This window comes from Falco biarmicus, chromosome 17 (assembly GCF_023638135.1).
Source record: "Falco biarmicus isolate bFalBia1 chromosome 17, bFalBia1.pri, whole genome shotgun sequence".
Classification (NCBI taxonomy): Eukaryota; Metazoa; Chordata; class Aves; order Falconiformes; family Falconidae; genus Falco; species Falco biarmicus.
The window spans coordinates 3,537,130-3,551,212 of record NC_079304.1 but is presented as its reverse complement, the minus strand read 5'-3'; the positions used below and the strand labels follow the sequence as shown (position 1 = coordinate 3,551,212).

At 47.9% G+C, this 14,083-nt stretch overlaps 1 protein-coding gene across 3 annotated transcripts in view; it reads right to left on the bottom strand.

Annotated features, from left to right (window-relative positions):
* ACLY (ATP citrate lyase) overlaps window positions 1-13,396 on the bottom strand; it is a 30,326-nt gene extending 16,930 nt beyond the window's left edge. For 2 of the 3 annotated variants that reach the window (XM_056362380.1, XM_056362382.1), the window contains exons 1-6: window positions 13,241-13,396; window positions 5,418-5,587; window positions 3,741-3,863; window positions 2,153-2,215; window positions 1,284-1,474; window positions 311-390 (exon numbers count right to left, since the gene is read on the bottom strand). In XM_056362380.1, the coding sequence (XP_056218355.1) occupies window positions 311-390; window positions 1,284-1,474; window positions 2,153-2,215; window positions 3,741-3,863; window positions 5,418-5,576 (616 nt within the window). In that variant the 5' untranslated portion in view covers window positions 5,577-5,587; window positions 13,241-13,396. Of the gene's footprint in view, window positions 1-310; window positions 391-1,283; window positions 1,475-2,152; window positions 2,216-3,740; window positions 3,864-5,417; window positions 5,588-5,756; window positions 5,838-13,240 lie in introns of those variants that run through there. The other variant, XM_056362381.1, reaches the window with a different exon arrangement.
* Between the last annotated feature and the right edge of the window lie 687 nt (window positions 13,397-14,083).

Sequence of the window (14,083 nt, the reverse complement as noted above, 5' to 3'; positions counted from 1 at the left end):
TCAAGGACCAGGCCCTGGCTCAGGTACCATTTTGTTCTGATCCAAAAGAGCAATGTTTACGTTCTTCAGTTCTGACTTGACATCTTTTTCAACACAATTTTTCATTTCCACCAGGAAACTAGATAACAGACATCACCTGTAAGCAGTCCTCATTTTTGACTCATTCAATTAATAGCTCCAAGACACATCACAGCACTTTTGTACTACTTTTGCATATGCCACCTAGTATTGTTGCAAACTACTTAGAAGGATAAAGTACACAATCCAATACTTTAGAACAGAAAGTCCTGCTCCCAAAAATATCTGTTACCTAATGGATTGATCTCGAGGTACGTGAAATATAGATCTTCATAAAGATTGAACAGGCCACAGATGAAGCTAGCCAAGATTCTGTAAAAAGAAATTTAACACAAGTTCATTAAAGCAGCCAAATACAAAGCACAGCCTGCTCTGCTTCATTTATATTCGTGGCAATCTGCAGACCTACTCTGTATCAATTTCTTTCATTCTCATTCATCTTCTCTGGAAGAAGCCTAGGTGATGACTCAAGGAAAGAAAGACCTTGATGACTCATCTTAATTACACTCCACCAGACTCTGCTGAGAACACAGGTGCTCACAATGGTCACATAGATGTTTGGTCTGTTTAATCTCACTTGGAGACAAAAACGCATCACTGCCTCTCACTGTCAGATATACATCTTTTGTCAGAACCGAGCTTCATTAGCTGGGATGGGGAAGAGACTGCAGTAAACTATATTAGTGACAGGCTTCTTCAGCCTTCCAGTGCTAATCAATGCCATCAGTGATTACATTATGTTTGGAAAAATCATGACTCATTAAGATAGCTAGGTATAGGCATCTAATTAAAGATAGTCAGAAGAAGCTTAGACTGGGCCAGGGTAAAGAATACATTTCTGAATCAGCAATCAGATCCACATCTTAGCACTAATTCTACTAAATATAAGAAACTCTTTATGCTGGCATGAAGGATCAGAATTCAATACACATCTCCAGCATCGCAGGGGTCAAGACTTCAGCAGACCACGAAGTGCTCCTGTCAAGTGAAGGCTCAAAGCACTACGAACGCTTACTTTTGAGTTTTCCAAGCAGATCAGTTAAGGTCAAACATCTTTGATTTAGGATGCACGGCGTATTCTTGAGAGCAGCAAGAAGGGTAGGAGAGCAAGCTTTAGGGTGAAATAGAACAAAGGGATGTTGCATGGAAATAAAGAGAAGCTTCTGGGTGGCTGGCCCTGCCTGGAACTGGGCACATGTACTTACTCCTTTTTATTTGCTGGTGCATGCTGCAGGAGGTGCTTCTTTACATCCGATTCATTGAGTTTTTCATCCACCGCCACAAGCAACTTCTGAGCTTTGGCATCAACATCTCCCACGTCCACACCCCCTTCGTGGTGAAAGAGTACGTAGTCTCCCTCACGGGCAGCATATATGCACACGTAGAACTCTTCCTCCTGTACCACAGACCCAGGCACAAGCGTTAGCAAGTCGCACCTAGGGAAGACCGAGGCTCTTGCATCAATGCTAGGGATGAGGTAACTGAGCACACCACTGAGCTTTCCAAGGAGAAGCAGCAGTGGGGCAGCCCAGACACTCCCCAGGGGAACACGGGCTGTGCTGGCCTGGGAGGGAGAGCGGCAGGGCCCAGAGTGCTTCATCCTGGTGAAGGTGCCAGGGACTTTCCCTAGAGAAAACTGTTCCCATCTTACACGGCTGAAGTGCAAACCAGGCTCCTTCCTTGCATGCACTGAAAGCACCTCTATCTTAGGTTATTATACCCTTCCCACTCTGTGGGCAGAATTTAAATATTTCACCAGCACAAGGTGAGATATCTCACAGCAACAGAAGTACCGGATTCAAGGAGCAGTGAACTGCCTTGACCAACCACCTCGGTCCCTCTCAGGTCATCTGTGACCTCCTCCCAACAGAGCAACCGCAACCAGCATGATTATTAACAACTCTTTGCATGGACTAATGCTGTGCCTGCAGACAGCTCCAACCACACATCTTGACACTGTCGGCTTAACAGCACACTCCCAAACTTCTGCTTTCTGTATCAGTTCATCTAAGTTGCATGCAAGTCAAAAGAGATTTAGAAGTACTTTTAAACAGTTTTTATTTGGTATACTAACCTGTTTGTGAGGTACGAAGGGTTCAATCAGAAAATTCTTTAGGATCCCCTTGGCATTAGCAATCTGCAGGCAGAAAAAAAGACAAACACCAATAAACGCTTGTCCAATATCCACATTTATGACAGCACAAGGCAGGCATCGAGAATTAATCAACGCTGCTCTAAAATCACTTCCTCCCAACCTCTCCACTGTGCTTCCTGGGGAACCACACTCCTCCCTCTCCAGCACAGCATCAAGCAAGCACCATTGCTGCTAGACGTGCTGCTGTAGCACTCCAGGGTATGTGAACTTCACAGGTTATTACAGGAGTTGGCCACCTTCCCCCTTCCTAACGGGCCAGACTGCCGTCAGAATTACACCAGGGTGGCTGCTCTTCGTCTCCTGTCCCAGAGGCAGCACCTTTACAGAGCACTGCTTAGTGCAGCCTGAAATGTGACGGCTTGAACTTCTTGGAGCTTCGAAGAAAAGAAAAAAGAAAAAAACCAACAACACAGAAGTGAGGGACCTGAGCTAGACAGGGAGCAGCAGGGGCAAAGGCCTGTGCCCAGCACTCTCCCTGGAAGTGGTGTCAGTGAGCATAGACCAGTAAGAAAAACCTTTAGCCTCTCCCTGCAGGGACAGACAGCTACAGCAAGGTCCCAGGAACTGTCCTGCATCGATGCTTTCCTACCATCCAAGTTTCCTGACTCAAGGAACACTCCTGCATTGGCCACAGGAGATAGCCTCCGCTCCCAAGGACAATGCTTCAGGATCAAACATCACTGGACACAAGTCTTTGGCACAGTCCTTCCTTTAGATGGGTTGTTGTATTGGGCTAAAGAGGCAATTTCAACATCCATCATTTTCGTGATGGGCAGACACTCAGAACGCAGTCGCTTGCTGTTTTGCAACGGCCTCGAGGCAAGCCTCACTGGCTCGGCTGCACAGCTCGGTGCTGGAGCCAGCAGCAAATCAATCACAGTAGGACCAAGGCATCCGTTTCCTTGAGGCAGCAGAACTCTATCAGCTCCTGAAACACAGCGGCTGGGATGGCAGGCATTTCTTTATCATTAGCATTGCAGCATCACTCCCAGCAGAGTAAATATTAAAGCCAGCACTGAGTTAAAGGACTTGAAGTAACAGTCATCAGCCAAAACACACTGGCTGGCTACAATAAGAGGACAATTTTATGACAGCTTTTATACTTGCCTTGTTAAATCTGCCTTGGGTATTAAAGTGAAGCAGCTATGCCAACCAGGCACAGCATCTGAGCTGTCAGCTGCTGACTCCCAAGTGGAAGGACTTTCAAAACAGTACTAATTCCTGCAGAGCTCCCACCACACAGGCCCTACACAGCAGACCTGGGCAGTGAACGGTAGAAGGGAACTCCAAGCTGTGCTCCCTTGTCAAGGTGTGTCATTTATTAGTGCTCCTTCACCAGCACGAAGTTCACACGTGGGACAGTTCCTCAGTTCCTTTGGTATCAGCATAACATGCATTTTAAATGACCGTAAGCAAGAGAAATACCCGCACACCAGTTCCTATCACGCAAGCAGGCACAAAAGACAGAATAAAAAAAATTCTTATTTGTTGCTAAGGTGGCACTCACCGTGGTTTCTTGGCCCAGACGCTGTTTGAGCCAAACCTTCACCTGATCCAAAGTGAGGTTAATTCCAACCAGCCCGAGCTTCCCACGTCTCTTTATTAGCTGATCTGGCTTCACCACTAAACGCTACATGTTGTGCAAGAGAGGTGAAAAGAAAGAAGCATTAGAAAGTGATTTTGGTCAAGTGATTCTCTGCAGATGGTAAAACAAAAACTTAAAATTCTGTACAATGTGTCCTTGCAGAATTTATTTAATTTTTTAGCAAAGCCATCTCCTAGTACAACATGCCTGCAGGGTTTTTTTTATGCTGCACTTTGCGAAGAGCTGCCTTATTTCTACTCAGACATGAGTACACATCAGAGATTGAGTTGACAGTTTGTTTTGGCTTTTTTTGATGAACTTTGATAACTCTTTCAAAGCAAAGGATGGGGTATATGTACTCACTTTCTGTAAAAAAAAAACCAAAGAAGAAAAAATGAAAAAAAATCACACTGAAAAGCATGCATCACCCTATCAGTTTTGCAGACTGTCTTTGTGAGATGCATCGTGAAGTTAATATTTCTCTGTGAGCAGAGGCTCATGAGGAGGAACTATCAGAGGCAGAGCAAACACAGCTACTTACAAAGAAACCTCCTGCTGTCACTATGTAATCTGCATGTGAGACGGGCTAGGGCCAGGGTCCTGCCCGTTTCAGTCAACTTTATCTCCAGCTTGCCTTTTTTTTTTTTATTAAATAAGAAGTGGGTGCCATTCTGTACAGCTGATGTGTCCTGGAACTTCAGCAACTTGCAGCGTACAGTCAGAACGTAACACGTTGTGGTACAGAACGCTGATTGTGGTCATTCTGCTGGACCCTCCAGCCCCTTCTAGCGTTACAGAAGTCTGCCTTAAAGGACAGATTGCATCCTTGCTCCCTTCTGGCTTTCTGCAAGGCTCTTTAGAGGCACTGCTGATATCTTCCTGCAATTCACTGATCCACTTGAGTATGGAACATTTAATTACTTAGTGCAGCGCTTCTATCAGTCAGTCAGTAAAAGATGGCAACATTCATTTCTACCAACCAATGACTCAATATAATTAATCACTGGAAAGGAGCCAGGTTGGACAACTAATAAAAAGAGCTCTGGATATGTTTTCTCTACAGAAAGTGCATGGCTATGAATGAAGCACAAGGAGATATAAAAGATTTTGCATAGAAAAAGCAAAAAAAAAAAAAAAGGTTTCCCTGACATTTTGCTTGGATGCAAGAAATGTGAGCAGTATCCTAACTGAACATAAAAACTAGCCAAGGAGAAAGCACTCCATGATTTCAGAAAATAAGGGTTTGAGAACAGGGACTGACATCTCAAGAGACTCTTGCTTTGCCTGAATTACCCTCATTTCCCTTCTGTGTGATTATTAGCAATTTTCATTTGCAGTTATCTCTGCTCATGTATTTCACAGCCCTTAAAGGAATTTTATAATCAGGTCCCCTAGAAGGTGATACAACGGCCCCGAAGCAAGGCTTGTTTCTTCATCAGTGTTGCAAATGAATGTGGCAGAGCAGCAGCAGCGACCGGTCCTTCAAGAAAGATCCGGAATACAGTTCTGCTCGCAACCTGCCACGGCATGACGTGGTTTGAGTGGGCAGAGGTTTGACGAGGGCTCAGTCACTACAGGAAGGCAAGTCGCTCTCCTTACCTCACTCAGAAGCCAAGGGTGGTCCTGGGTGAGCCGTGCCCAGTCAGTGACTGGGGTGACTCGGGCATACTTGAAACGGTTCTGGATGGCAGAGGATGTGCAGATATACTTATACAAGAACTCCTTCCCCGTCTGCTCAGAGATGGCTTTGGCTGACATGGCTACCTAGTCTGAATTGGAAAAAAAAAAAAAAAAGTAGTAATCAGGAACAGAGTCCAGTTCTCACAGAAGACTCACAATCAACACAAAATTGCCCAGATCAATGCTCAGTGCAAAACTAAAAGCAAATACAGAGCTGGGGCTGTGCGTCCCCACTATAAATAAGGCTATAAAACTTACCTGATAAGCAAGAAATATTTGTGTTGCTTAAAACTTCTGCCCCATCCCACTGCCCCAAACACTATTCTGGTCCAGCCTTGCCTGCAGGGAAAGGTGTAATCCTCAGGGCTCGCCCCAGCCACCACTGCGTCTTTACCAAACCTGCCAGCTCCGAGCATCCCCCACACCTAGGGGAGCGCTCAGCTCAGGCACCTTGCCTCAAACTACACAGCAGCCCGCGTTTGCTGTTGTGGGACCTACGTAACACACCTCCCACTCGTTCTAGTTCAGTAACAGGGAGGGACAAAGCTACAGGAGAGGCAAACCCTCCTTCCCGCTTGCTTTCTTATGGCATGCCATGTTTCCGAGCCAAGCTTAACGGCCAGCAAATTAGCAACCCCCTGTACCTTTTTCTAAAGGCAAAAGAAAATGTTGACCGTATTACCGAGATCAGAATGCATTTACATCATTGGTTTATTTGTTTTGTTTCAGAACCTAGATGTCTTGGAAACAGGTTCACACCTCACAGAATAAGATGCTCAAGACAACAAAGAAGATTACAGTTAGACAGTTTCCCTTTTTTAAAAAAAAAATATTTTTTTAACAATTTCTGATTTCATGCCTTTCCTGGAGACGGCCTTCTTTTCTTTTAAAAAGTATATTCTGAACTGACATAAGTAAATGATCTCTGATCTCAGGACTGTAACTTTTCTTTCTGGTATGCAGCAAAGTCATAGGTGTCAGAGGCGTTTATTTTTAGCTGCAATATACATTTATTTGAAAGAATAATCCCAGTGAACCTGCCTACACATGTCAAAGATCAGAACCATGTCTTGTGATCAGCCAGAGGTCAGTAAGCAGTTTTGATTTTTCTGAAATGTCAGCCTGCTGACAGAAGCTCGAGCAGCGGCTCACACTGCATTCAGAGTGACTGGAGGTCATGTCACTGTCCCCAGGCATAGCCAACGTGGCAGGAAACCCAAAAAACCAGAGCTGCGAAGGAGAAAGGCACCAATGCAGGAAAAAAAGAGCTCAGATTCTACCTGAGTATCTGGACAGTGAAGTATCTGAATGGCTCATTAAGACTAACTAACTGCCCAGGCTATCACAAAATAGATGCCTCACTTAAGATACACAAAAATACACAGTTTAAAAATTCCACAGTTATTTCTGTGCTACCTTCTGGGTGATAACCACTAGTAATCAACTGGGTTATTAATCCCATAAGCAAGCATAGAGTATGCCAGGGAATAATTAGCCATCATTAGAAATAAAGACCTTTTTTTCCCCTAGAGCAGGAAGAAAGAGGTTTGGTTTGCGTGTTCCCCCCAAATAGACAAAATATTTATTCTGCAGAAAGGAGGAGTAGGAGGCAGGCTGCCTTCTCGGTAAGTTTGTAGAATGAAACAGACTGGACTAAGTACTGTTATTGAAAGCTGGTAACTAGGCTTAAGAACTGGCAGTCAGATTTGCTTCTAACAGCTTTTCAGATGCAATTCCAGTGTTAAAATAGAAGATGAGAAGCTACAGAAAGGGCAAAAGATGTTAAAAAAAAAGTGTTCCTACTTTCAGAGAATTATTATGTAAAGCTCCAACACTATTCAGTGCGGCTTACAATTAAATCCCATTTCAAAACAGCATCAGACAAGGTTTCTAAAGCATCCTATAGAATCAAAAGAACCTTTGTAAAGCACTCTTAGAATCGAAACCGTGTTCTTGTCACCATGAACACTTGCACCTAATATTTAGTCTGCTAAAAATAACCTCACTTTGTTCTTATGACCCCCGTGCCGAAGCCAGCATAGGCTAAGGAGGGGGGAGCTCCTGTGAACAAGCCAAAGGAGACCAAGCACATTTTGTCTGGCACTGCAGAGCGAGATGCACATCCTACAATTCCCCCCTCAACGTAACAGCCCACACAAACACTACGCTGAGTCTGCTGCATTAGCTTCATTTGCTCTCTAATAAGCATTCCTAAAAATACATTATCCAACGATGCTGTGGGAATAGAGCTGTCTCAGAAAAACACCAAGAGCCATTGAGTTATGTCAAGTCCTGGGGCTACGAGCAGCCGTTCCGCAGTAACTTTAGAAGCGATCTAGAACTCCCATTGGGTGCTCCCAATTACAAAAGATGGAGTGACATTGAGATAACTACGTTATCTCAAGGTGAGGATTTAGACACAGCTATCAGGGAATAACGAACAGCAGCATGTATTGGAAGAGGAAACAGAATCAGTGAAGGGGAAACACTGGGTACCAGTGGATTAACCTCGAACACTTCAGGAGTTGGAAGGCTTACTGCACAACCCTCTTAGGCAGGCTGCAATCCTGGCTGTAAGCCGAGTGTGGACACCAAAGTTGGAGGAACGTTCATCTCTTCTTGGTGTCAAACCACCGCAGCTTTCTAGGATAGGAGTTTCGATTGGAAGGAAAGGGAGGTGAAAGGGGGCAAGGTGTGTAACAGTCTCAAGGGGAAGCAATCTACAACAGGTAAGTGGCAGTGGCCACCCATGTCGTCAGGGAGCTGGCAGACATCCTGCGTGCTGAACGAGTTGCAGGCATGGCTTCTTGTGCTTACACAGCAACCGAGTATTTGCCACGCAAAATTGCATTGCCAACTGCAATTCTCTGCCCTGCAAATGCCACAGGACTGTAGGAGTGTAAACTGTGTTGTAATCTGCATCAAATTTTGAAGATTAGCAGAGTCACTTCAACTGCTTAATCTTTATTAGCAAGGAAGCTGCAAGAGAGAGTGGTTTAACTACTAGAATGCAACCAGAGTTTGCTGCATCAGGCTAAGAAGACTCTCAAGCAGGTTTGCAGAACTGGTTTGCATCTACCCTCTGCTAACTGTAGATCAGTTTCACAGTATCATTCTGAGAAAGTTTTTTTCTTAATTATGAGGCATTGTCTGTGCATCAGATAAGCACCATCAAGAAAAAACATGCCAGCTTCTCTGACCAAAAGCTTACAGCTTTATTATATGCTAAGCCAGCCACGGACTAGCTACACAGAGGAAGACTTTCCAAAACTATAGAAGTGGCTCTACCTTGAGCTGGTGGTTGGCAGAACTGCAAGAAAAAAACACCAAACCACCACCAAACAAACCCCAGCCTTATTCCGCAAGCATGCAGAGACATACTTCGCTCCCACAAACACCACTCTGCCACCTTGTCTTCACAGCTGCACACACACACACTACAGTAAGTCACCCGTACTGTAGCGCTGAAACCTTTTCATTACAGTTTTTGCTTTAAAGCAGTACTATTTCTGAGAGCAAATCCTGCTCCCAAGTTACCTGCAGCTATTTACTTTGCCTGGTAAGAAGCTGGAATACCCTTTCTTTCAAAGCCCTTAGAAATCCATCAACTGTCTACACTATGCTAAAAGCCAGTCCCAGAAAAAAAAGCGTCACATTTCACTGTGGTAGAAGCAGATGGAGAAAAGAAAAATGGCAAACTTATTTCTTAATCTAAAAAACCCGAACAAACAACTAAGTATTTTTCATTTCTCCAGGGTGACACAGAGCCCCTGAACAGTATTGCAGATAGACCTTCAGTCCACATTTACAAATTAAAATAATCAAGCCGATGCTAGTTATGCCAGTGAACAAGATGTAATCGTGTGCAGCTGCAGGAAACTGGACCCAGGACATTCCTCAAGTCTTCTTAAAAAACAGGTCCATAAAAAAAAAAAAATGTCAGTGGGAACAAGCAACAAACATGGGATTGCTTAAACCCGAGGGACACAAAACGCACTCCCACAAAGCATGGCACTGTGAAGTTGCTCCTCTGTCAGGAACTTTACTGGCCTTTATGTCACTACGTTCTGCTGCTCCCCTAATTTCTCTCCCAATTTCATCACCTCATTTTTGCAATAACAATACTAGAGTAAAGAGAGAAAACTTAGAGGATTATTACAATAGCAGTAAATGAAAAGTAACAAAATCCTTGTGTCATGGCAACAGAACAACAGGAACCCTTATCTACCCGTGACATTTCCTAATCATTAGCAAGTCTTTAATCACACCCCTCACTTGGTTTTTCCGCTGCTCCAACCCTGCCTTTCTCATGGGATAGACAGCACAAAACAATTGCTTCGGTCTGCTGAATTGTTAAGCTAAAAGATCAGCAGGGGAGAAAAAAAAATATAAAATCCATAGGGCATCAGCAGTTCCTAGCTGTATGTGCCTGTGCAGGTCTCTCATCAACTAGAGAGACATAATCAGAGCAGACTCCATGAACTGGTTGCATCTGTTGTGCAAACACTGAGCAGGAGCACGGACTGCAGGTCACCACAGAAGCAGAGGAGCAGAAGCTTTGCAGCTGCCCAAGAATGAGGCAGGTTAGGACTCTCCTCTATCCTTGATAATCTTCTTTTCAGTCACGCTCAGCACCTGCAGTACCAACCGATGCTGATGGAGTAATAGATGTACCTCTGAAGAAAAACAGCAGGGGTGCAGAAAAAAATAATATCCCTTTCTCTGTACCAAATACAAGCTATAGGATAACGTTCTCTTTCACCAATTCACTCCCAGACACTGCTGTGCTCATGATTCATTAGGTGAGACTGAAATGTAGTTTTCTTAATACTTTAGACCCCAGATTTTACAACCACCACACACAACGGCAGAGTCATGTCAGTAGATCAAAATGCCTTTTGCAGCCTGCTCTTAATGTGCATCCTCTGCAGCACAAGATTTAGGATAGGGGCCGATAGAATTAATAGTTTCTAACCCATAATGCCTCTCTGGCTGCCTGTGATGCTTTGCTGGTCATTCTGCGAGTTCTGTACTGTACCTACACCACAAGCCTTCAGGTCCAGTTATTATAAACTGTCTTACCTTTTCCCTTGAAGGGTGTACTATGGAAACACAGTTGGTTGCTGGCCAAACATGCTGAGTTAAGGACAATCTACTGCCACTTTAAAGCATTTTCCACAGCATGTGCCACGAACTTTTTCAGTTACAATGCAACAGATCATAGGAGCACAGAATAGTTCAGGTTAGAGGGGCCTCAGGAAGTCACCTAGTCCAACCTCGAGCTCAAAGCAGGGTCAGGTCCAGAGCCAGCCTGGGTTACAAGGACCATTCTTGCCTTTGAAGCATGCTGTCCTTCAGCAATGAGCTCTGCTGAACAGATCACACATCTAGTCTTCATTTGACAAGTGGGTTACTGGCGTAAGAAAAAATTATTTCTGGAAGCGTCACTGATTTACTGAGTTCCATCAATGATTTGTGGTCATTTACTGAGGCTCTAAAGCAAACTGCTTCCCTGCACCACATCAGAGACCTCTGCCATACCCACTGATTTAAAAAGTGCTGGTTTTCAGCCTTCACTAGCAAGTACAAAGATTCGATCACAATTTCGATGGCTCAGAAGCGTTTATTCCCTCAAAACACCACCTGTCAAATATGCCAAAAAAACTGCTTGGGGAAAGTCTCTTGAGTGTATTCACAAGAGAAATGATGTGATGGCAGCAAGTTAGGATTAAAGAGCTGGATGTTGTGTTTGCTGTGACACAACCGATAAATCTGCCCTGATATGTTAGTGATCAGCTGAAGGGAGAACGCAGTCCAAAGAAAAAAGAAGATGGAGAAACAAGAAGAGGCACCGTGGACAACAGAACCTGGGTAAAGTATCCTTGACTCCTAAAGAGATCAGATGATATGGCACTACTCAGCACAATACAGTCTGCTCTGCAAGGGGAGGAAAAGAAAAATGTGAAGACATTGATTTGGTTTCTTTTTCTTTAATCCCTTTCTGGTCTCAGAGGTATAACTCTATGAACTTCACCAGTTGTGTTCATACTGAACATGGCGCTCATGCATGGAATTTTCTTAGATCCAGATCAGCACCATACTCCAACCATACCCAAGCGATGCTTTTGTTGGGAGAAAAGGGTTCCCTCTCCAGTAAAGATTTCATACCCTCTCTCCCAAGACTATGTCAACAAAACTGCAACCTTCCCGCTCCATCCCAGGTCATTTATTAACACAGTTCAAGATCAGCCAGTATTTTCAGCCCACAGCAGCACGACAAGTTACATCAGCTTCCACCTGGCAAACACACGTGCTTTCATCAGAGGACAGAGAGGGCTCAACAGCCAAGACCCTGCAGCAGTCGGCCAACTTCACGGGTCAAGATACCTCAGCACTGGGTGTTACAAAATGCCTGGCACTGTGCTGGTGTGACGCAAGCAGGTGCACTCACTAGGGTGGCGAGGGCGTTGAATGCCCAGCACTGGAGGAGGTTCCCTGCAGACATGGAACCTTTGAGAACAAGACAGCAGCCACGGAGGGGAAGACTATGAAAGGAGGGAAGTCTGGCTAACGGAGAGCAGCAGACAGGCTCCAAACGCCCTGGTAGGCGCCTAGTGCCAGAAGCGGGGTATGTGGAACCCTATCTTTAAAGGCCATCTTATCCTGCAGCCTCGGGGAAGGTCCTTATAAGTTTATTCCTTAAATCCTTCCCCACCTCGCTCGTGAAGCTGCCAGCAGCAGCGCGTACCCTGGCCTGCGTGGCTGGGCAGGATCCCAACGGTGGCTGTCGGTCGTGCCGGCTCCCACTTCAAGCAGAGCTGCTCATGGTGCGAAGAGCCGCGCTAGCTGGACAGAGAGCAAGCTTTCTGCATTGGTACACAAGCCTCACACACTACATAAAAAAACCCTACGAGGTTTGAATAACAGCGTTAGATGGCAGAGCTGATATTCCGAGCTCCAAATCCAATTCAGGAAAAGAAATACAAGTATTTACACAGAACGTATTGAGGACGCAGGGAAGTTTTCAGTCTGCAGACAAGTGTAGTTTAACAGAGAGAAAAGAGGAGCCCGGGCAAAAGGAAGAGGTATCCAAAGCAGCAAGGTAAACAGCAGGTGTTTGCAGGTAGCAAACAAAAGAGCTGGAGAAGAGCCATTTCGCAGCTCCTGGAACTGTCCGGTCCCTTCCCGGCAAGCAGGAGAGGGAGAGGCACAGGCAGCCCCCCTCCCCCCGTGCCCAAGCGCGGCCGCAGGGGTGCCGGCGGGGGGTGCTGCCCCGGGGTGCGGTGCCCGGCGGGGGACTGGGGGCGGACAGGCGAAGACGGGCTGTGCTGCGGGCACGCACCAGCGCCCCTTCCTCCCGGGCCCTCGTCAAATATTTGTGCCGCGTCCCCCGCACACAGCCCCGGCCCGGCCCCCCCGGCCCCGCTGTCAGGCCGGCTCTGCCGCCTCCGGCGGATGGGGAGCGCTCAGCCGAGGGGCGGCCCGGCCCCCCCAAGGTCAGGGCCGGCGGAGGCAGCCCGGGGCTCCGGCTCTGTCCCGCTCCCGGCTGCAAACCCACTGCCGGCGGGCGACGGCCCGCGGCGCTCCCCGGGGCCCGCCCGCTGCCCGGAGCGGGGCCGGCTGGCGGCGCCCAGGCAGCGCTCCCGGGCCCCGCGGACACCCCCACCCGCCTCCCCCGGCCCGCCACCCCCCGGCGCGGAGCACAGGCCCCGCCGCAGCAGCAGCACGCCCCCCACACTCACCTGGGCGCCCGCCGCCCGCCAGCTGCTCCCCGGGCCCCGCCGCCGCCTTTTGTTCGCTGCGGCGCGGCGCGGCCTCCCCGGCCCATCGGCCTACGGGCGCCGCCGCTGCCCATTGGCCGCCGCCTCCGTGACGTCACCCTTGCCTGAGCGGGCGCCGCGCTCCCATTGGCTGCCGCTGGTGGGGCGCGGCCGCGCGGCCTTGTGGGAGCCGTAGTTCCGCCCCTCCCTGCCGCCCCTCGGCCCTGAACCCCCGGCGCAAAGGGCCGCGGACTCGGCCCGGGCAGCGGGAGGAGAAGCCGCCCCGCTGGGCCCCCGCAACAGGGGGCGGCCCCACACCTGCTCCTGCGGCGCCGCTCGGCCTGGCCGCCCTACCCACCCACCAGGACCGGGCCCTGGCAGAGGGGCACACCCGCCTGCCCTTCCCCGGGCCGAGAAACTCCTCACCGGGGCGTTGGAGCTGCCGGGGCGGGAGGTGCCCGGTGGTGCAAGCCCCAGAGCCGTGCAGTTCACCAGCAGGCAGCAGCTCTGCAGCGCACATCACTGCTGGAGCGCGATGCCATGGGATACGGGCAACAGGTGCGGAGACACCACGGATAGCAGTGACACCTCCGAGGGGCTGCCAGGCCTCGGGCAGGACGCAGCCACCCCGCTGCCCCCTTTTCAAACAAGCCTCTAACGGCAGACAGCACATCTCTTCCACTTGCCAGAAATAATCACTGCACATTCACTTTTTCCCTGGTATTTTCAGGCTGTGAGTAAAGTACGTATCAGCAGCGCTAAAGGGAAGCGCCCTGGGGTGGCCTCTGGGGGTGACCTTGCCCCAGACCGGTTGACGTCAGGGCC